This window comes from Arvicanthis niloticus, chromosome 19 (assembly GCF_011762505.2).
Source record: "Arvicanthis niloticus isolate mArvNil1 chromosome 19, mArvNil1.pat.X, whole genome shotgun sequence".
Taxonomy (NCBI): domain Eukaryota; kingdom Metazoa; phylum Chordata; class Mammalia; order Rodentia; family Muridae; genus Arvicanthis; species Arvicanthis niloticus.
This window is the reverse complement of record NC_047676.1, coordinates 27019797-27043144: the sequence shown is the minus strand read 5'-3', so window position 1 is coordinate 27043144 and position 23348 is coordinate 27019797. Positions and strand designations below refer to the sequence as shown.

At 45.3% G+C, this 23348-nt stretch overlaps 1 protein-coding gene across 4 annotated transcripts in view; it reads right to left on the bottom strand.

The window, feature by feature from the left end:
- Positions 1-23348, bottom strand: part of Rai14 (retinoic acid induced 14) — a 135276-nt gene that overhangs the window by 43855 nt on the left and 68073 nt on the right. For all 4 annotated transcript variants that reach the window (XM_034523440.2, XM_034523442.2, XM_034523439.2 and 1 more), the window contains exon 3: positions 13489-13619. In XM_034523440.2, coding sequence (XP_034379331.1) covers positions 13489-13619 — 131 coding nt within the window. The remainder of the gene's footprint in view (positions 1-13488; positions 13620-23348) is intronic.

The following is a 23348-nucleotide window of genomic DNA, read 5'->3' as shown; positions in this document are numbered from 1 at the left end:
TCACAACTGTTCAAGTTCGTGAATATTGTGTGTTTTGTTTTTCCACTTATCACTTAATGTATGTGTGGGTTGCTTCTACTTTTAAAGTCCTGTGACTGCAAAAACAAGCATGTAGAGTACTTGTGTGGAGACATGCTCTCAAGCCGGCAGCTTTCTGCAGGGGCGGGATTGCTCAGTTACATGCATTTGCCTTCTGAGGCGCTGCTAAGCCTTCTGAAGCCACTGCCTCATTACGTGCTTCTGGCGACAGTGTAGGAGGGTTCCAATTCTGTCCTGTCACATCCTAGTAGGGACTTCTGGGCTGGCAACTTTTTATTTAAACAAGAGAATTTTTATTATAATGTTAAATTTATAGAGGCAAAAAATTTGTATTTATTTAAATAAAAATGTTGTTTTTATATACGTGTATGTGTCTCTGTGTGTATACACCATGTGCATAGGGTACCCACATAGTCTACAAGAGGGCATCAGGTCTCCCTAGAGCTAGAGTTATCAGTGGTTGTAAGCTGCCCAATGTGGGTGCTGGGAACTGATTCCCAGCTCCATGGTTCAGTTTTCTCAATGAGCCCTTTGAAGTGGTTCAGTTGATTATCAGCTGAAATTTCCCCTAAAAGTAAGAATACTCTTCAGTTCCATCTCTACCTAAGCTGCTTACATATCTCTTAAAAACTAAACCTTTCATTCAAAAGTCTATATAGCTGGAGAAAGACTGTTTATGTAATTTTATTTAGGTAGGTCAAGAATTCTGTGGGGGCAGAAAGGCTTGAAGAATCTTGTATCTACTCCTTGGATGCAAGGTTCAGGGATAAAACTACTGGTCACTGGCCGTGCTAACACCGAGTGGCCTCTCAGATTCCGATGGAGCTCAGGTGGCAACACCTTAGTCAGTAAGCTTTGCTTATTCCTAATGTGGTTCAGGGACCAGGAGCTTGTCAGCTGGGGCTGGAGAGAAGGCTCAGCAGTTAAGAGCACCAGCTGTTCTTATAGAGAATCCAGGTTCAATTCCCAGCACCTGGATGACAGTTTACAACCATTTGTAACTCCATCTCAGGGGATCTGAAGCCCTCTCTGGCCTTCCAGAACACTGTGGATATGAGGTACACAGATACATTCAGACATACATTCATATAAATAAAATCTCAAAGGAAGGAAGAAAAGGAAGGGAGGGAGAGATGGAAGGAAGGAAGGAAGGAAGGAAGGAAGGAAGGAAGGAAGGAAGCAAATGCAAGCTGTCAAGTCCTACCTAGACCCCAGATTCTACTGAGCTATAAGCTATATGTATGTAAGAGACTCCCAGTGATGTTCCCATGCTCCTAAAGTTAAAAAAGGGGGGGTGGGGCTAAAAGAAGGACAAATGATTATGGCCTGCTGTGATGCCTATTGTTTCAATAGTCTTTAAAAACATACCCTCTTGGCCTTAAAGCCCATTTCATAGCTATGTCCCACAAAAAAGGAATCGATACAGTGTCATGCGACATTTAACAGGGCCTGTTTCGTTCTGCTTATAAGGTTCAGCCCAGCCCCTCAGCAGAGACAAACAAGCAGCCTCAGGATTTACATAAGGCTGCTTTCATCCTGTGATGCTTATTGCGACTTGGGATGTGTCTGCTTTTGACAGAGGAACGGTCTCAAGCTTTCAGTACCCATCAGCTCCACTGCTCTCTCCCATTTTCTCTCTTGCTCCCCACCCTCCACCTGACCCCCAGCCCCTGACGAGAAGTCAGTTCATGGGTGATGTCCCAAGCATCAAGCAGAAACTCCTGGTGGTTTGAGTATGGCTGTGACAGAGGAGGCGAGAGTGGGCCTGTGAGAGGCTAGAGGTCTGGGCAGCACACTGTCCATCAATATATTCCTACATGGTGGTGGCTGACCTTTAGTTTAAAGCAACTGTATGAGATCACCACCACCAATAGCAGGTAATCTACCGAAACACTAGAGTATGGATCCTAACTCACTGGTTGGGCTGCTCTTTAAAAAACAGAAATGTTAGACCTGAAACTGGAAGCATTTCACCAAAAGCAAACATAGGCTTCTCCCTGGGGTACCTTAGGGATATTGGGACTCTTGGAAAGATAGGAATGCAATCCCAGCACTGAAGCAAAGAGCCAGCAAAGGAGGTTTCTTTTTCCGACAAAACCAGTCAGCGAGACATGCAAACTTCCCTGAAACAAAGGTCTCGGGACCAAGATGGGATATTTCCCACAGCTCTTCATTAGAAGGAGACTGGCGCTGCTATTCAAAGCCCATGAGTTTCCGTTTGGCAAGATACACAGAAAGAGTAAACATAAATCTTCTGATTCCTGATTACCCAGCGAAACCTATGTCGGAAGGAAAGAAGTTCTACTACTACTTCCAGAAGACCTACTTTCCAGGCTTTCTCATTTACAGAAAGTCTTCCTCAAACTCAACTCTTGTGTCTCTTACCACGTGGGTCCTCAGTACTCGCACGGTTGAACCACTGTGAGACTTCAACAGATTAAACTACAAATTAAGCAGACAGCCAACACTCAAGCAGAGGAAACCACATTCCGCAAGCCCTAGGAATGCTGGTTCCATACAACCCAGAATCCAAGTATTACCAGTTGAAGAAAGGGCGAGTCAAACCTCTTCATAAGACAGACACTGGGATTCAAAGAAACCAGAAAATACCCAGAAGACCAGGATGTGAATTCACTGCCCTAATGGCTTTTTCTTTGAGACAGGGTCCAGCTATGCACATGCGCTGGCCTTGAATTCACAGCAAGCCTCTTGCTTAGCCAAGGGCTGGGGTTATGGGGGCTTGCCACAACACCTGGCTCTCTGCCCTAACGCTGAGGTAAGTTTTCTCCCTCTGCCCTGTGGTCAGTAAGAGGCCCAGGCCCAGCTCCTGAGGGAAACCAGCTTTGCACAGTTGCTGAGAGCCAAATATTTCAGTTCTGCAGCAGGAACCTTACACCCCCAACCATCTCAGCTTCCATTTTCCTCATATGCGTTTTAGAAGACTCCATTGTGGAGAGAGAAAGATTAAGTCACCTCAGGAAACCCAGCAAAGTTAAGTCTTTTTATTATGATTTCATCCAACGTCTTGGCCATGGAGTAGGAAGCAGTGTGTGGGGCGCCCTGGCTCCCTCTCCTCAGCCTCAGCTACAGTCACTCTCCTTAGGCACTGGCTCCAGCCTACAGGCTCCTTGCTCTTCCTTGAGACCACCAAGTACCACCCACCTCAGAGTCTTGCCTTGCCATACCAGGAGAGCCATTACTGCAGGCGAGTTCAGCGATCTGCTCTGTGCTGCCTCTCCCGGGCTTCGTCAGAGCAGCCCCGCCCACCTCACTTTCCTCACCACACCTGGCAATACTCTGAAGGGCCTTTGCTTCTGTCCTTCTCTCCCGTCAGACCCTACACTGACAGGATGGAAGCTCCATCTTGCTTTCTTCAGCTTCCCCAGCACACAGAGGTCTATTTTTTTTTTTAAGGTTCTATAAAACTTCCCTTTTGGCTTTGTTTTTCGCCTTTCTCAAAGCTAGGGTACAGGAATGAACAGACATAACTGCAAGTTATTATCTGGTCATAACGCATGTTCTTGAGAAAGAAACCGAGTCCTTGGGCTGAGAACTAGTTTGCTTCCTAGCACAGGTGCACAGTGGTTTCCTAGCAAAGTCTTAGGGCCGACGTCGTCGTCATCATCATCATCATCACCATCACCATCACCATCACCATCACCATCACCATCACCATCACCATCACCATCACCATCACCATCACCATCACCATCACCATCACCATCAGCAGCAGCAGCAGCAAAGAACCAGGCAGAACAGCAGATACTCAGGCTGTGGCCCGGCAGGCTCACAGGTGATTCTAATGTAGACTTGATTTGTAAGGTCAATGGCATAGCAGAAAGAACATGAACTACACACGGTTTCGGTCTCAACCCTTCCTTTGCTTAGGCATCTCATCTTAAGGGCTTTGGCCTGGGCCACTACATGGAAGCATTAAAAGGAGCTCCTGAAAGGTCCTTCTGGTCCTTGCCATCCACCTTGTTTAATGGTCTCTTTGTTGTTCACTGCTGCATATAGTAGGCTAGGTGGCCCTCGAACTTCCAGTCTCTTCTCCCGTCTCTCTATAGCAGTGCTAAGATGACAGAGCTGTGTGTCACCATGCCAAGCTTTGAAATGGGGTTCCAGGGATTCAACGTTAGGTCTTCACTCTTGTGCGGCAAGTGCTCGGTCTCCTGAGTCCTCTGCCCAGCCCTGCTGTCCTCCACTTTATAAACCAGCATAACGCCACCATGGGTCACGTTTCTCCCAGAAATCCACAGAGCAGACTGAGAAATGGAAACTTCTGTTGCCTCCTGACTGGCATAAAAAAAGGGAAGCACACAAAAATAGTGTAATAGTTTGATTGTGGGGTGTCCTGCCGAAGGCTCAGATTTAAAGTGCCAGTGGCTAGGTGAAGGTCATGGAGCCTTTTAGGAAAGGTAGGGCCTGCCTGGCAGAAGTTAAGTTAATAAGGGGGTTTTACACTTTCCTCACTCCTGCCCATGTTCTCTGATCCCCAGTCTGCCATGAGATAAGGGGGTCTGGGCTGTTCCCGATGCCACCGATGGAGCCAGAGTTCATCCAGCAGCATGATTCCCACCAGGACAAACTGACAACGGAATCATCCATCCCTGGTTCCCATCAGGTGCTTTTGTCCAGGAAAGAAGGAAAGTAATGAATATAACCATGACTGTTGGCTTCTATGTGTCCAGGATTGCTATTAAACGTAGCCAGGAGTTATTATTTTGGGGGCTGGGTTCTCCTGGGGACTGGGCCAGGAGTGTGGAGACAGAAATGGAAGATTACTTAATCTAAAGCTACGAACCCTCCTGGGCTGGGGCGTAGCTCCAGGGCACAGTACTGGCTTGGTAGGTGGCTGGCCCTGGGGGCTGGGAGTGGGCAGGGGAGGAATTTACGACTTGAATATAACACATCCCTAGACTAGAAAGCAGAACAGGTGATGTGTACTAAGGCCAGAATGTCCGGGTTTCTTTCTGAGTTTTTTCTGTGATGTTTGTCCCAGGGTAAAAGAGACTATCAGAGTCTAAGGAAAGCTGAAGGGGGAGTGACAAATGAACTGTGGTAAATGTGAGACAAAGGGCAAAGTGCTGTGTCTAGTATGTCAACAAACAGTCCCTTAGCTGGCTCTAACCTTGGCAGCTTGATAATGAAACAAGATAAACGCAGCCATTTGGGAACTCAGTGGGGGTTACTCGCAAGAGGCGACAGTCTAGAGACACCCCTCAGTCGGTGTCTAACTCAGTGGGATGAGTTTTGAGGGATGCTGGCGCTGTGTACGGCACAGCCAGGGCTAATGAGGAGGTTGTGCATGTGTGAAGGAGAGTCACTCACTAGTGATCACACTAGCCTTGACCCCTGAACTGCTCGGTGCTGCTCAGCCTGAGAACCTCATGCTCCAGAAGCCCTCTTTCCTGTGAGTGAGTGAAGGTCACGGACTGTGTGCTCAACAGCTCCATCCCCACCCTCCCTGCCCCACTCTGCTCTTTACCAGAGTGACCGACTTTCCCAGGATCTCTCTGACCCCTGCACTATGGGTAGTAGCTTCAGCCCAGGGAGGCACTGCTAGCCAGCCAGGAGAAGGAGGTCGGCCAGAGAGCCGGGCACCAATTACACAGGGCCATCTTTAAAACTCTGCACTTGCTATACTTAGTCTGCTTGATTATGTTTTGAGACAGGATCTCGTTATGTACACTAAGCTGGCCACAGACTTGTAGTCATTCCCCTGTTGCTGTCACTCCAGGTGTTAGATTACAGGTAAGATGACTGCTTATGAAACCCAACTTTGGAAACGGCTTTAAAGCAGTATTTTCATCAGTGGTTCCGAATTCCAAATCCATTCTAGTTATATTTCTCCCTTATCGATTATGTCTTCATTTACAGCATAATTTTTCAACAAGAGGGCATTGTGCTTTAACATACATTTCCCTGGAGTGTAACATTAACATGATTTAACGGTAGACAAAATTAATTTAACTTGTATACAAGGACTGTATACTAACCAGTATGGTGTGTGTGTGTTGTGTATGAACTAAGAAAAAATTGCCACGTCCCCCACGAGCTTCCTCACCCCACCTGTAACGTTAGGACTGACATGCATTAGGAAACCTGGTTGAAGAGGTGTGACTGTCCCTGTGAAGGTTTTTGCTCGGTGTTTCACTAACTGGACTGACCATCTGAAATCATCTAGGGCGATTAAAACTGCCTCCTGCCCGGACTGTGCCTGTATCCTGTGGTGGTTTGAATGAGATCTCCTATGTTTTCCTGTGCCTTTCACTACCTGGTTCCCTGTGGATGAAGCTAGTTGGGAAGGCTTAGGGGGCACGGCCTTGCTGAAGGAAGCGTGACACTATGGCAAGCTTTGAGATTTCCCAGGGTGCTCTCTGGTTTCTGTTGTGAACTGAGATGCCAGCCCTTGCATGCTTCTCCAGCATCATGCCTGCCTGCCTGCCTGCCTGCTGCCACTTTTCCCTCTGTGATATGAATGGTATTTGGTCCTTCTGGAACCATAAGTCCCAACCTCCACCCAAACTCTTCTGTAGGTTGTCTTGGAATAGTGCCTTATCACAGCGATAGAAAAACATCTGCTGAGGAAAACTCCATGACCCTGTTACTTTTGTATTCTTCAGGACTCTAAAAGCCAAGTTGGCTACCAACTTAAGGAACCGTGGCCCACCCCTTGAATCACATTAGTTATTGTTGTTATTGTTCTGGAGGGCAGAAATTCCCTTAGGCCTTTTCCTTTTACAAACTGAAAGCTTAAGCTGGCTGGGGTCTTGCTCTGAGGCAGCAGCCTTCCCACTAGGCCCATGCGGAACTGGCCTCTCCTTAAAGGTGCGACCTTAAGCACCTACAGCCTCTCTCAGACACCAACACTTGGTTGGAACGTCCAGCTTGGAGGTTTCCCTTTCCTTTCCAAACTGTGTATTTTTGTATTTCTTTTGCCCCATTTGCTCTTCCTCATTGGAGACCTGCATACAAGTATTACTAATAACTATTTAACACAGTCAGTGTGAAACTATCTTGAAATAGCCTCTGATTTCTGCCAAAAAAAAAAAAAAAAAGTTAATTACTTTTTATCTTAGTCTCAGGCAAGTTCTTAGGATGAGGGCAGAAAGCAGCCCAAGATTGACAACAGGAGTCTCCAGCCCTGTGGCTGACACTGTTCCCCATGATCTGGGCCCCACGGTCATGTACATCTCAGCACTTTCTAGCTTCTAGCAGGATGGCTTATTAAGCCCTGCTTAGTGTTCAGCTGGTTTTCTAAACCAAAATCCCAAATTTTTCTACATTCCACCAAAAAAGTAGCCTGGTCAGTCAAGTCTGTCACACAGTGTCTCACAGGCCCAAGTACTGCAAATATGGCACCTGCTGACAGGTTTTGGCTATTACCCTTCTCTGAATTGCAAAAAACAAAAAAAAAAACAAACAAAAAAAAAAACAAAAAAACAAAACAAAACAAAAAAAACCCAAAAAACCAACCAACCAAACAACCAAACAAAAAACAAAAAACAAAAAACCTATTAGATTACATCCCTAAAGCTAGCCACCAAGGTCTATCTCTTATTTGGCCACTTCCTCCTCCTGAGGCTGACCACCAAGTTTCAGCATCAAAAGTCCCCTTTGGCTCATCTAATTAACATGCCCCATTCAAATTAAACACCTCACCTAACATGGGGTTTCCCTTTTCCCTTTATAAAGGACTGTTTTCCTATGAGCCATCTCTGTCCCCTTTCTATCCAGAGGCAATCCTTTGTCTGGGGGGAGGAGATGCAAATATACCTTCTCCCTTATTCCCTTCTCCTTCCCCTCCTCCCTCATCCTCTATCTTCTGTCACTGTCTCCTAGTTCCTGCCCTTTGTCCTCTCTGGGTCAGAGAAATCTCCTTTGTGCTGAGACCCCCAGCCTTGATGTGTACTGTGTCCGACTCCCCACACAGTCTACTTTCTGGTCTAATTTCTGTCTTAGTTACTCCTCTATTGTGATAAAGCATCATGACCAAAGCACCTCTGGAAGAAAGAGCTTTTGGGGGGCTTATAGCTTCAGGAAGTTAGACATGATAGTGAAGTCCAGGTGGAAGGTGGTAAGTAGACACAGCGGCTGGAGCAGCAGCTGAGAGCTCATGTTTTGAACCGCAAACAGAGAACACATAAAATGGCGTGCATTTTTTTGAGACACCAAAGCCCATCCACGGTGGCACAGTTCTTCATCCTCACCAAAGAGCCACCAACCAGGAACCAAGTATTTAGATGCCTAACACTTATGGGGGACATGTCTGTCACCCAGACACTGCTGTGACAGACCTTTTGCCTCTGTCGCCAAAATACCTGTCAGGAAACTTGAGAGGTAAAATACTTTTTTATAGTTTACGTGTATGAATGCTTGCCTACATGTAGCTCTGTGTTCCAGCTGCAGGCCCAGTGCCTGCAGAATCCAGAAAGAAGATGTCAGATCCTCTAGAACTAGAGTTATAGACAGTTGTGAACTGCCCTCTGGCTCCTGGGAGACAAATCTGGGTCCTCTGCAAGAACAGATGCTCATTACCAGTGAACCATTGCTCCAGCCCAAAGGAGGAAACTCTTGGCCTGTGTTTCAGGAGCTCAGTCCATGGTTGCTTAGCCCCATGCACTGAGGTAGGAATGAGTGGCAGAGGCTGTTCTTTGGGGGTCAAAATCCCCACGGTGGGATTATAAGAAAATGCATGCTTCAGTAGCCTCTCCTGCCAACTAGGCTCTACCGCCTGCCTTTCACCATCTAATGAAAGTCAAGCGGAGAGGTAGGGTAAGTGTCAAATGGGGCTCCAGATGATTCATTCACCTTTAAAAACTGATGCAGGGGCTGGAGCTATGGCTCAGAGGTAAAGAGCACTAACTGCTCTTGCAGAGGACCCAGGTTCAATTCCCAGTACCTACATGGTGGCTCACACCGTCTGTAACTCCATTTCCAAGGGTCTGGTGCCCTCTTCTGACCTACATGGGCCCCAGGGGTGCACATGATGCACATAAACACCTGCAAGCAGAAAACTCATATGCACGAAAATAAAGAAATTGTGTGAAGACAGAGAGTATGTAGACCCATCAACTATCAACAGAAAGCAGAAGACTACAAGTCAAGCGATAAGGCCAATCGCAACCTGGGCTCCGAGTTCCAGAGCAGTTTCAAGAGATACTTATCACTATCTGAGACCAACCTTCAAAGGGGAGCTATACAGTAACTCTGCAGAGAGGGGCGGAGGCTACAATCATGTACGGTGCATAATAATTTAAATAATTTAGAAGTCCTTTGCGAGAACTAGAGAAGGCTGATCACATGGTCTGACTTGATTTCTAAGACAGAACTGCTGGTACCAACTATCTAACACATCCCTATTCTGAGCAAACAGAAAGGCAGACAGTAGAAAATGTCGCTGGCCAGAGAGGTGTCTTACTGTGCTGGCGTACAGAGCACCACAGTGCCTTCCCTGCACTCCAGTTCCACTGTCGTCTAAAAATATTTTCACTCTGCTTTCGAGGCCAAAGAGATCAGGTTTCTGAAATGTGGACTATACCCTCCTCTTCTCCTTCCCTCTCTGTCTCTGTCTCTCTCTCTCTCCCACTCCCCCCCCCCCACCCCTTTCTGTCTCTAAGGCCCATGAACATATGCCCTGGTGAGTATTTGTTCAAATACTATGATCCCAGTAGTGATTTTATTTAGTCTGGTTGTTCCTAAGACAAACACACATAACTTTAATTAAAGGCATATCCAACACAGGGGAAACCATCTTGAAGCAATTAGACTCATCCCCGGTAAGGTTTCAGGGTCTCGCCAGCCCTCTACTTCCTTACCTCCCCCATGGAAAGAGCCCAGATGGGGCAGAGTAAAGCCAAGCCTAACTCCACACACACAGCCTGGAGCGGTAACTTTCTGCCCTGTTCTGTTCTATTTTGTCTTCCTCCGGCCAAGCCACCTCTCCTATTTTACCCTTTCCTAAATGAATTCTAGTCGTTCGACTGCTTTTACATTTTTTTTTTTTTAAAACTCCTCTGTGATCAGTGTCAGAGGAAGAAATTTTCTGACAGTCTCTCCTATTGCCATGCATGACAGGGGATACTCAGGAAGAAACGAAAAAGTTTCGGGAATTTCCAAGCCACCCCCATCTGGTCTTGGGATATGGAAGTTGCTGGAGAATGTCTGGGCAATGGCTGCCTTGACCACTGCATTCTTGGGACTTCTGGGCTTGTTGAACATCTGGATAATACAAGCTGAGTGATTTTCTATGGAAACTACCCTGGAAGCAGGGGTATGGGAATAGTAGCTTTCCCAGAATTGCTATTTCCCCTGGATCCCAAGTTAATTCATCCCAGGTAATTTTTCTATGAAGCATTATAAGCAACAAAACGGGGGAGGGGGTGGCTCTCCCCAGCAACCACTCTTTTGTGCCTACAACACAGGGAAAGGCTAACCCAACAAAAATGGTATGACTCTTAATCTTCCTGGAACCTCGCCGCCACTGCACGAGACTCAGACCCTTTGGAAAGCTAGGCTTTCGTTAGTGAAAGTACCACTGTTGATCCTGTTCTTTCCGTACCGTCGAAGGCAGCTGGACATAGAACCTGGGCAGATCCATGGACATCTGGACTTAAGAGAAGGTAGGGACATACCGGGGAAGAGGGCTCACAGGGAGACAGCGTTCACATAGTAGAGAGATAACCTTAAAAAACCAAGTCAAGGCTCTGCACTCAGGCACCGTCCCTTACTCTGACAGCTCTCTAGAAGAGGCCTGCAGCCTCAGTTTGCTATCAAACTATACACAAGGCAGAAGATGAGGCCGAGCATGGCCGAGGACATAATTTTCAAGTTCATGATGCGGCCTTATTCTTCAGAGAGAAAGGCAAAGCATCTCTTACATGTCCGGAATGAACACAAATAATCTTTTTAAGCTCCACTGGGCTGAGGGGACAGGCTAAGGCAAGGAGTAAAGCCTCACGGGGCTCTTTTTATAACGGAAGCCTCGATTTTAACATTGTTACAGGATGCTGAAGGAACACAGAAGATGGCTTCTCAGTCTCTCCGCCCCACCTCAATTGTGAATATTCCAAGCATTGGGTTAGACTAGAAATATAAATCCAGACAAGACTTAATTCCACAGTGCCTTTAAATCTTAAATTCTTACTGTTACCAGTTTATAAGTTCAGTCCTCAAATAAGTGTCCTGCGCAGGAAAAGGAAGTGCTGACAGAGGATGACATATGGAAAATCCGCACTGGGAAAGGGATCACCTTTCTTTCATTAGTTCCTCTAACTTTTTCTGAAAGGATTGTTAAGGGGGAGAACAAAGTTGACTTCCAAGTGGGAGAGCTTTGGAAGATTGAGACAGGGAGGGACTTGCTTTTATCTTTTGTAAAATGGAAGCGGGGACCCCTGTGTACAGGAAGAGAACACAATGCACTCTGGCACACGTAAAACATGGATGGCACCCTGAGCACACACTGAAGAAGCTAGAGGGGCTACATACATAACTCCACTTACATGAAATATTCAGAAGAGGCGAATGCAGAGAGGTTGCAAGCTCATTAGTGATTGTCAGGGGAGAGGCTGGGAATGGCTACCTAGTATCAATGGAGTTTCCTTAGGGGCCATGAACCTCACGGTGAAACCGAACTTCCAGTTTTAAAATCATTAACATGCTTTATGTGATGTGCCTTTTACCACAATAGAAGAGAGAGACTAAACCATGGTCATCTTAGCCATCTATTATAAACAGAATAAACAGGAAGAAGCAAATTTCATAAGGTCTTCCCACCTGTGTCTAAGCTGCTAATCTAAATTTTATCTTCTTTTTGGTGAGCATTGTCTTGGTTAAAGCTGTCATAAACACTTATCTTCCTCTGGGATGAGTATAAAAGGCTGTCTTATGCAGATACCTGGACACAAGGAATAGTTGCAAGAAGGCTGTGGTAGATTAGTACAAAAGGCACCATCTGTCACCAGAAATGTCAGGACAAAAGGATAGACTTCTGGGCCCCCACACCAAGATGCAGTGAGTCAGAACATCTTTTTAAAGTGCCTTAGGCGATGCTAGTGCAGACGCTCCCTAGACTGAGAGCCACTAGTCTGGAGTGAGAAAGAACAGGGGATAAGGACAAATACCTCAATTGCTTTATCAAAACTCAAAGGAAAGTGAAAGTTTTATCAGAAGGGCCAGGCAATGAGGACTTGGGACTCTGGGAGCCATATGGCCTCTGCTGAAGTTATTCAGTTCTGCCTTTGTAGCCCAGGGGCAGCCATGGCCTGGGACTTAACAAACCACAGGCATCAGCCATGTTTACCAGCTCTGCCGTAAATGTAGTACTTCTAAAAGTCCTCAGAAAAGTGCCCCAGTCGCCAACTGGAGAAACCAGCCAATAACAACCCCACACCTACGCTTCTTTCAGAGCTTCTAGACTCTCTGGCGATGGAAACTACTGGCACACAAGCAGCTGCTTCTGAGGACACTCAAAGTGAGGTTCAGTCAGGCATGGTGGCACATACCTTTAGTCCCAGCACCTAGGATTCAGAGGTAGGCACATATCTGTGACTTCAAGGCCAACATGGTCAATATAGTGAGTTCCAGGACAGCCAGGAGTACAGAGAGTCTTTGTCTTAACAACAAGAGCAAAAAGTAAGGCTCAAGAATTAGGAAGTCATAAGTATAATGGAGTCCACATGACAGGCCTGGATGTCTCCAAAGTCACTGATCTCAATACCACTACCAGAATAAAGATGACTATTCATTCTCTTTCTCTCTCTCTCTCTCTCTCTCTCTCTCTCTCTCTCTCTCTCTCTCTTTCTCTCTCTCCCTCTTCCCTCTCTCTCTTTCTGTCTCTGCCTCTCTCTCTCTCTACACACGCACACACACCTACCTTTCTGTCTCTCTCCCACACACACATACACTCCTTTCTATCTCTCTCTACATAGTTTTAATTATGGTAAGCAGGAATTTGATATATGCAAACATAAAGCAAAAAAAAAAAAAATCTTACTACAGTAGGACCATGCAATCATGACCTCTGCTAAAGAGTGGTTTAACAAATTACAAGCAGTAAGGTTTGAAAGCTGGGCTGTTTCTTATCTAGGGGAGAATTTCTTTCCCATCTGCCAACTGCTTGCAACCCTGGTGCTATTTGTTCTCTGGTGCAATTGTTGGTTGGTTGTTTCCAGGAACAGCTAACAGCCACAAGGGAAAGTTCAATGTATAATTTGGAGTTGGATGGAAAGGAAACAGACCCAGACACGTTTTAGGATGGGGTTAGGAAGAGGTCAGCACTAGTTTTTTTGAAAGTCCCCAAAGCATTAGTCAAACTCCCCTTGATGAATAAGTCAATATTTCGGGGTTTGGTTTTTGTTTTTCACAGTGTTGGAGATGGAGCCCAGAGTAGCAGACACTGTACCACTGAAATGCTCCCACCCTTGACAAGCCAGTATCCTCTCTTACGCGGTCTTGCCCTCACTGTCCTGCTTGGTGGCACTGGCCCCTTTCTTGCCCAGCAGCGAGGCCACCTTCTCGGCATCTCCATTCTCCACAGCTTGCAGCAGACGGTCATCATTCTTGTTCCACTCATTTGTCTGTGGGGCAAAAGATAGAGGTAGAAGGATGAGCAACAGAAGCCATGGCTGACATCAAACCCTGCTCAAAGCAAGCAGCTTTAAAAAAATGCCTTCCGCTTCACAGTGAGCACACCCAAGAAGGCTAGCTTTCCCAAAGAAAGCACCCACAGTTTAATGTAAATACCAGTCATCAGCAAACTTCTACAAAGGGTCACTTCCTTCAGGTACCCTTGAGAAAATGAAGCAACTTAGGACTAACGGGCCAGCTTACTTATTAGCTAATGGCTAGCTAACCTTGACAGCTGGTGCCTGAGAACGCAGGCCTTTGACCTAGTGCACAGTTCACTCAGGGGCACTGTGCTACAAAACCAAACCAGCCAACAGTTCAAGGTTAAACATGAGCTCTTCCTTCTGGCCTGTGTACCAGGCCTCGATGCTCTGAGCTGTTCAGACTACTGACTTGAAGCACCGATATCCACAAAAAGTGTCTCTGACCAACTTAGTACACATCAAACAGCCAGTGCAACTGAGGAACTGAATTCTTAAGACTTTGAGAAACCGCTAGTAAGTACCACATGGAATAGTGCAGCCAGGTATGATCACTTCCAATTTTATTGAAGTTTGTCTGGGCAATGCCACACAACCTTCCTGTTGAAACAGTCTACATTTAACAAACACAGAATGAGGCGTTATCTCGACTACAAACCACGCTTCCCATCAAAAGGAAGACAACATCGCATGGCAAGGACACCAGCTTTCATTACCAGCCTAAGACATGTCACTTAACTGTAGCACACTTTAAGAAACACACAGCGCTTGCTTTCTCCCAGAGTTCATTTTAAACAAGAGAACGCTTCACTAAAGTACATTTAGGGCCAGTGACCTCTAGTCACATTATCTTAAAATGGGAAAGTATGGTCCAGTAAAATCCTTCCCTAACCTAAACTGACTAAGTTAAAACTGGATTGGGCCGATCAGAAGAATGTGAAATCTTAATGGACGGGACTGAAAGTACTTAAGCTGGGCAAGGCCACATGAAAGGAGCCTCTGTCAGCTGCTGCTAAGGCTCTGTTCTTCCCTGAAAAACCCGGTGATGAGAGTTTCCTAAATCAGTTCCAGGTGGACCTCTGGGGAGGCCATGCCAAAGAAAGATCCCCTTCCTGTACGGCACTTGCCAGCGGTCTGAAGCAACCCAGGATCCCAGCTCTGTGAGCCACTTTGAGCAAATGAAGCAAAGAGAAGATGGATTCTCCTAGGTGGATGCTCAGTTATCGGCAACATCACTCGGTCTGTAAGTGCTGCACACGGGCACACGATGGAAAAGGCTGGGTGCTCACACATAGCAGGGAGCTTAGGAGTCTGAATAAAGGAGGACTTCAGAGCAAACTGGAAGGCAGAGCAGGAAAACTGACCCCGACTGTTCACTTCCTCAGGAAGCCCCTTCCCATTCACTGTCACCTCCCATATTATCTCCTTAGCCAGCACAACATGGGGCATGTGTGAGAAGCATTCCGCTATCATCGTTCTTAGCAATCTAGAAGCCAATTCCTCTCCTGTCTGTCCACCAAGTGGCACAACGTTGACAGAAAAAAAAAAAAAAAAAAAAAAAAAAAAAAAAAAAAAAAAAAAAAAAAAAACCACCAACAGGCGCTCGGGTTTAATAGTTTGAACGCCTGATGAAATGTCTGGCTAGTGTAAAGGTACACACTGGGCCACCTACGGTAACAATTACTCCCTCCTGGAGAATCACAATAAAAACAATGGAAGCTGCTGCTTGAGAACACTCGTCTCATCCACCACCTACACGAAGGCCAACTTCTAAAGCTGACCAGGGCCCCCGCAGGCACTCGGGACCTTCCCAGTGACCTCTCTCTCTGCATCTCTGCTCTGCTGTGTCCTCTGGGGCCGCCTACTCAGCTCACTGAAGCCTACTGTCTGGACGAGATGATATACGGCATCCTGCTTTTGCTGAGGAGGGGGGCGTCTGGTTTGTTCGTTTTATCCCAAATCTTCAGTTCCCCGAAGACACTGAACTGTAGCGTTGGTTTCTTCCATCCCTGGTGCCTGGAGAATGCTCAGTATGTGCTCCCCCTTGACTAATCTAAATCTCTCCGACTTAGCAAATATTTGCACTGTCATAATAAAATTCTTTCATGCTCTTGCATACAATTAAATCATGTTTCAGTCTTTTAAAAATACATTTATGGCCTGAATGAATCTGACTTCCTTAGCTTTTCCACAAGAAGGCCAGTTTCCCAAGATTTTTTTAATTGTGTACACTTTCCCATAATTTCCTCACGACTAAGATGCCAAACCTCATAAATTCAATTGGGTTGAGCCCAGTGTCTCCCTCATGAGAAACACCCAGGTGCTGGTTGAGTCTACAGACTCCTGGCCGTGAAGATTCTGACCCAGCATTTAAGGTGGTTCCTAGGACTCCATTAGGTCCAGCAACTACTCTCGGTGATCCCACTCAGGGACATTCAGAATCTATGCCAAGGCTGGCTAGAGAATCTGAAGCAATTCTGTCCTCCACAAAGCCTTAAGAGGAATGGGATAGGAAAAAGAGAAAAATGTTATCTCCTACCAAAGCTTAGCGAACATTAGGTCTTCATTCAAGGATGTGTGATCAATGTGTCCACAGATCTACCGTAGAATGTTAACAGAAGCACTCAAAGAAGATGACATTTATAAATGGCCCAAATATCCAAAAAGATTATTACAGTACAGTCAAACAAGGGGCGGCTCAAGGCAACCAAAGTGAACATAGCCGCCGGTCACCGGAAACAAATGCTGAGAGAAGTTAGGTTCAACACGCAAAGCCCCACTAGTAAGAGAAATTTGGGAGGAATGGAACCGCACTGTGCAGACATAGGCTAAAGGTCAGGATGGTGGTCAGGAGCTGGGATGCTATATCTGGTGAGAATGGGGTGTGTGGGAATACACAGAGGTTCTGGTTGTTCTGCAACCTGGCTAGTGGCTCGGCAGACACCCACTTGGTAACTACCTTATAGTTATATATCTATATATCTGTATCTATAGATCTACCTATATAAGTCAATCTATAGGTATAGGTAGGTGTAACTATATATTTATATAACTACATACCTACATAGATAGCTCTATCTATATTTATAGATCTACCTATATAACTTTATACCTATATAACTACATACCTATATGATCTACATAATATATAGATCTATAGATATAGCTATATAGAATAGTCACATATATTTATCTATGGGTAATTAATAAATCACATTTCTCTTTCTCCCTCCCCCATATACAGAACAAAAACATTGTGTGGGTCAGAGCCTGGTTGAGCTGACATTGGTCCAGTATGCTTGTGTGGACACTTTCCCACATTTTTTTTTAATGTCTACTATGAAGACAAACCCGCTGCCAAAACCTGGCTCTTAATCTTCTGCAAGATTCATAAGCCCACACAGTAATGAGGCCATAGGCTGCCGGCAGATTCATGCACATACACATAAAACATGTATGTACTTTCAAAGAGTCTCACTGAACTGCCCAGGCCGGTCTTGAACTCGATCTGAATCCAGCACAGCCTTAACCTGGTGTTCCTTCTCCGCTAGCCTGTGGACTAGCTGGGGCAATGGACCTATACCATCAAACCGAGCTCATTACTCTTGAACGAGATAACCTGCCCTGTTCCTGTTCAGCTAATACTCCATAAATCTTTTAACATCTACCACAAACATCTACGTGTACAGCTACAATCCGACAGTCCACTGTGGATATAGAGGCAGGTAACACCTTAATGCACACTTTCTACTATGTTCTTGGAAATCACATTTTAAGGGACCCTAGAGGAAGCTTCCTGGACATGACATTATTTTATTGAACGTGGCTTCACTTTTCCAGGAGACTGTTTAAACAGACATTATTTCAACAGAGCAGGAGGCCACATTTGCAAGTTCAGGAAGCCATATGTTACACTCCAGAGACATGTGTAATGTGTCAGCTATGAAGGCCTGCATGTGGGAAAGCCAAGGCTTAGCCTCAATGCGGGCTCCCGACATTCCTGCTCATAAATCACAAAGGAGATTTTTCAGTGGCTAGCCGGTAAGTCTCCTAGCTATCAAATCATTTCCAAATGACACCTACTCGCTCACAGCTCTTCCCCTGAAGCTCGGCCTCTGAAAGCTCTGACTGTCTCCATCCAGGGGAGCAAACAGAACGTCACCGTGATGAACGCTGGGGCTTTGGCAACCAACATCTGCCCTTGGCCAGACATGGCATCATTTTTTTTTTTTTTTTTTTTTTTTTTTTTTAATCATGGAAAACTGAAAAACCAGTAGAAATTCAGTGGTCACAGACATCTGGCCAACGGGCAGGCTTGAGTTTTGAAATATATTAGTCCAAGCAAAGTAGTCCGCTGGCACAAAAGTAAGCCAGGAAGAAAAAAAAAGATAGTTTCTTGGAGTCATTAAGAAAGATGCTAAAGCCGAAACCATTGCAAACTGAAGTCATACTTGTTGTACAGGTCTTCTGGAGCAGCCATCAAAGGAAGTCTATTGGAGAGATTATGCTTGGAAAGGTTTCATTTTCCCCTCCAAGTTTACAGAGAAGACCAGATCGCTTTGCCAATACAACCAGCAAAGCAAAGGTAGAAGGCAAATAGTGTTTTAACTGGGAAGGTTTTAAACTCATGCTATGCAGGGGGTGGGGGGGGGGAGCACATACTTCAAAACATTAAGATCAGACAATAAACAGGCAAGCTTCCTGGTCCTAACTAGTTTTCCTTAAAGTTTCACTGTAATAGCCAGTACTTGGTAACGTCTACCTACTAGATGTAAAGTGATCAAGAGTATACAGATGTTTGTTACACAGATAAGAGACAAGCCCTAACACTTGTTCAGTCGTCCAACAAGTATTTTATTTAGTTCCATTTACATGAGCAGCATGGCCTTTACTGGCCCCCTTCCTTAACTCTGCAAAAATAAATTCTAGCATCACCAGGAACATGCCAACAATAAGAACTAGTGTCTCCTAAGGTGTGTGAAACGGTGAGCCAACCCCATAGAAAGGACACTTCCAGTCAGGCAAGCACACTTCCAGACCAGAGAGTGAACCAGGTCATGCAGGGAGTGACAGCCAGGTAAATGGAGAGTCATAGTGAAGGACGCAGGTGCACTCAGAGGATGGTGTAGACAGGAGTTGACCCACGTAAAGCCTTAAAAGACGCTTCTCCTTATCACTCATTGAAAACCTAGATTACTAGTCCCTCATGTCATAAACATCTGACCTTTCTCCTACTGCAGGAAGCCCAGCACTTTCACAAAGATCTTCCCACGGATGTAGTATGTAGAGCGACTCTGGAGCAGCATCTGAGACATTCATTTAAGAATGGGTTTGCCTTCCCTACATTTCATCCCAGGTTATTCACACATCTAGGTTACACTGTGTCTGCTACTCACCCCGAAATCTGTCACCCTCCCATTTTTGAACTATGCCATGGCTCCTGAAGCCTTCCCAAATGCCAGTTGCTATGTTATGGATATAAGATAATTATAAACACTCTTTTCCAAGATCAGGCAGGTCATTCTGCCAACACACTTCAACATACGACTGCTCGGGGAGGCATCGTGTCCTGGGCTTGAGCCCTGAACTGTGCAAAAATGGAGAAATGAAGTGGAGGGTACAAATAGGCACGGGTTCACTTTCTCCACTCTTGACTGTGGATATGAGTGCTTCAAGTTCCGGGCTCCCTGCCTACCCTGGGATGGTGTACTATATTCCTGACCTAATGACCCAAAGGCAGCGATTACACCTATATTCTCCAGCACCCTACCGTAACCCATCAGTATTAAAACAGAGCATTTAAATACGTTGGGGATTTAGTGCGGAGGTGGAATGTTTGCCTAGCACCTGGATTTGTCCCCAAGAGCTGCAAGTAAATAAATAAAATCATGCAATTGCATTGAGAGTAATCTAAGTCTAGAAATAGGGAAGCCAATTTTACCCTTCAAAGAGAAAATTCATTCCTTCTAATTCAGTGGTCTCAACCACTCGTTTATTTACATTCATATTAAATCTAAGGTTAGCAATTACAAGTGTTTAGTCCTGGGAATAGAAAGATAAATAAATAAAATAATCTTTCCTTCAGGGAGCCCCCAGGCCTTGAGGGCAGAAACACACCCAGAAATTGTCACGTGTCTATGAACACCCAAGAGAGAACATTACTTACCACCTAAAAAAAAAACTAAAAAATGGCAAGCCAGGATATTCACTACATTAGGATATAATATCAACAATAATTCTATGAGGCCAGTAATATTTGCAGCTCATTTTACCTATAAGGAAACTAGGGTGCAGAAAGATTAAGGAACTTGTATATTGCCATCCCATTCACAGTACAGGTGATTTTCTTAAGAAAAGAAAGTAACGGCTCAATGAAAAGGGAAACAGGAAAGACTTCTACAATGAAAAGGGCTGAAGCAAAGGCAGAGACAGAGGCAAGCCCAGGATGAAGAGCAAAGGGGAACACTCATATCTGACAAGAAGGTCTGGGAGGAGGTGGACTCAGGTAGGTGGCTGATCTTTAAAGAGGGTTGTGCTTGCCTCTGAGATGCAAAGAGGAAGGAGGAGAGGGACAGAGAGGCAGAGGTATGGGGTTGGGAAAGGAGAATGGAAAACTTTGTGAATTGAGGCAAGGAGGTTTTCAAGCAGCCCTGAAAGTCTGACTGGGAGCAGAAATTATAACAGTATGAAGAACTCTGTGGTAATGGCAGATGACCCTTTCTTGGAAGATCAAATAGCACAGAAGCAATAGGTCATCCATCCTGAGCAGAGGCTGACTGCAGTCCCCCATAAGCTCTGCAGCATCCATGCACCTCTCTGGTCTGCTCCATGCTTGGGCTCAATCCCTGGGCCAAGCACTGTGCTTAGCTGGGTTCAAATCCTAGCCCTAAGTTCATTTAACTTTGTGCATTGCAGTTTCCCAAACTGTAAAACATAGTTGCTAACAATGCACTTTACATACTGATGGATGGATTCCATAATGCCCCTGGGTAGACCTATTTGGACACTGTGCAATGAATCACTCTACTAAAACAGAACCAACTATGTTTGGATTCTAGACAACATTCCAAGGCTTTAGGTCATCATTCCAATTTTCTATACATTTTGCAACAGGGGCTAGAAGCCTCAGAATTCACTAAGTGATTAAGTAGTAAAAATACTATGTATGTATGTATGTATGTATGTATGTATGTATGTATGTATGTGTTCTCAGATATTATCTTCTTATTATTCCTGTAGTTCTGGGGTCTGAACCTCTGAACCTGGACCTTCTACATGCTAGGCAAGCATTCTTCCACTCAGCTGTGTCCCCAGACCCAGAGCTTAACTTTAAGTCATCTGGATTATTTTAATATAAATGTGAGGGGAAAGATAATGACTTATTTATAACCAAACAGTTATAGTTCTTAAGAAAGGGCATATCTGTTGAAGTCTTTCTATACTCCAATAATAGCAACACAGAATAAACTCCAATATCCACCCACAAGGGGGGAAAAAAATCCAGTTCCAAGAAATTACTTCTGCCTGCTGCTAAAGGCAGAGGTCAGTGCTAACTAACAGTACAAACAGTGGGTACGAGGGTCACTGTCAGTCCACCCGATCTGTCCACAGCTTCAGAAGAGCCTCTGTATAGATGGCCCTCTGACATTATTATCACCCCAGGCCCCAGAGGACACAGGGCCTCCCAGGCAGGCCCAGGAAAGCCCAATTCTTCAACAGCACAGTTCTGAGAACAACAGAGGACACAAAGCTAGAGATGCAGGCCGATGTGGAGAACTCGGGAAAACCCGTGGAAGGTCTTAGGTACCACGCTGGCCCCTTTCAGAGCCCAGTGGGGGAGCCTTGCCTTACGTTTTATGATTCAGCTAGATTCTGGCTGATAAATGGACACAAACAATAATCACTTAAAGGGAGAAAAGTCTAAACAAACAAAGCCAGAGCTTTACTATACATCCTAGGCCATGGATTTTGACTCTAATATAAATGTCAGGGTCTGTCACTTGACCGCTCATTTTAAAACCAGCGGGTTTCCTGGTTCCTAAAAACAATGAAATAACTTAAGATAATAGCACTTTTGGAATTCTGGGACTCTATGTTCTAGGACACACAAGTTACTATCTCTTACTATAGACACGACTTCTACAGAAAGCCATTACGTGTTCAGCTAGTTGTGTCCCTTAAGGACGGGCATTGTGATTTTTCCATCTTATCTCAGGTACCTAGAACGAGGGTACACCGACAGATGACCAGATGTTTGTGTGGTAGACAAGCAAACACTCAGCAGTCAGTCCACTGATCTCCGAATACAGCCCTGCTTCTAAAAATACTGAAAGAAATCCGTCTTCAAGTCTATCCCAAGATAGTTTCCCCTCCTGCCCACTGCAACTATCTGAATGTTATTATATTGATATGTTCATCCTGACAGCTCCCTCGAACTATGCAGCAACTGGCTCCTCTGTCACCATGAAATCAAACCCTAGCAGGGGAAAACCAGAGTTCCGATGTCATTCCCAACATTCTGAAAAGCTGTCTAAAGCTAAGAGGCCAGGACCTTGAAGTCAGCCTCCCTGGGATGAACACCACTGGCCCCATCCTGTGACTTGGGCAAGTTATGTTATCCTTGTGTGCTTCAGTTGGACAATAAAAGACAATAAGAGTCACCTCTGTTTGGGGGCTGTTGAGAGAACTAAGTGGATCCGAGAGTTGTAATACAGTATCCGGCTGAGAGTGAAGCGCTAGCTAATTTGGTCATTACTCATAGTCCCAAGGGAAATTCCATTGTTATTTTAAATAATGGTCCTTTTTCTCCAGGCTTAGTGGATACTAACACTCACAATGTACACTCACGGACCACATTTGGATCTGCTGACTAGCTTTAGCAGAGGAGAGACACTGCTGAGGTACGCAAGTTGAGAAGCTTCTGCACCTCCGCTTGCCCAGAGACTCAGTCGCTGCTTTCTAAGCTACTGAAGTGGTATGAACTTTGGGAGAATTCATTAAAATCTTAACAGTTTTAAATGATTCATCACTTTCCCAGTAAAATTAACTTAATGTTAATTAAGGGATAATTTGCATCTCCACAGGAAATGATGGAAGTATATTCCAGATCTAGAAACTGTGGGATATCTTACAGTTTTAGGTCCAGTGGGACAAATGTGAAAAAAGGCCACTGGACATCAAAGGCTAACAAATTGTATTCTTGTCTGCCAAGAAAACCTCTGGGGAAAAAAGCCCAACAACAACAATAACAGAAACCACACCTAGAACCCAAGTCAGAGGGATGTGTGGTAGAAAGCACAGTTCATGATTTCCTGGCTTCCACTTGGCCACCATGAGGAGTGCTACCCATCAACCTCACAACAACAAGCACAGGGGGACAGTTGTGCAGACATGCAGGGCTGGTGCATCTTGAAGACAATCACACAGGAAAGGGTCACCACATGAGTTCAAGGCCACCACTGCCATCTAATCAGTTTCATTGGTAAGAGCCCCCAGATGCAACTGTCCCCAAAGCACACATTCTTCAGGCACCTGGACTTTCTAAAATACCAACACAGAATGATGGGACAGATTTTTCCTTTCTGCTTCTTCCTCCCTCCGTGAGCTGAGATAGCTGAAGAAAAGCTTTATGGCATCCGATAGACTCTGCCTCCTTCCTCCAGTGCACACAAACACACCCTTCCCTACAGAAATGTGTGC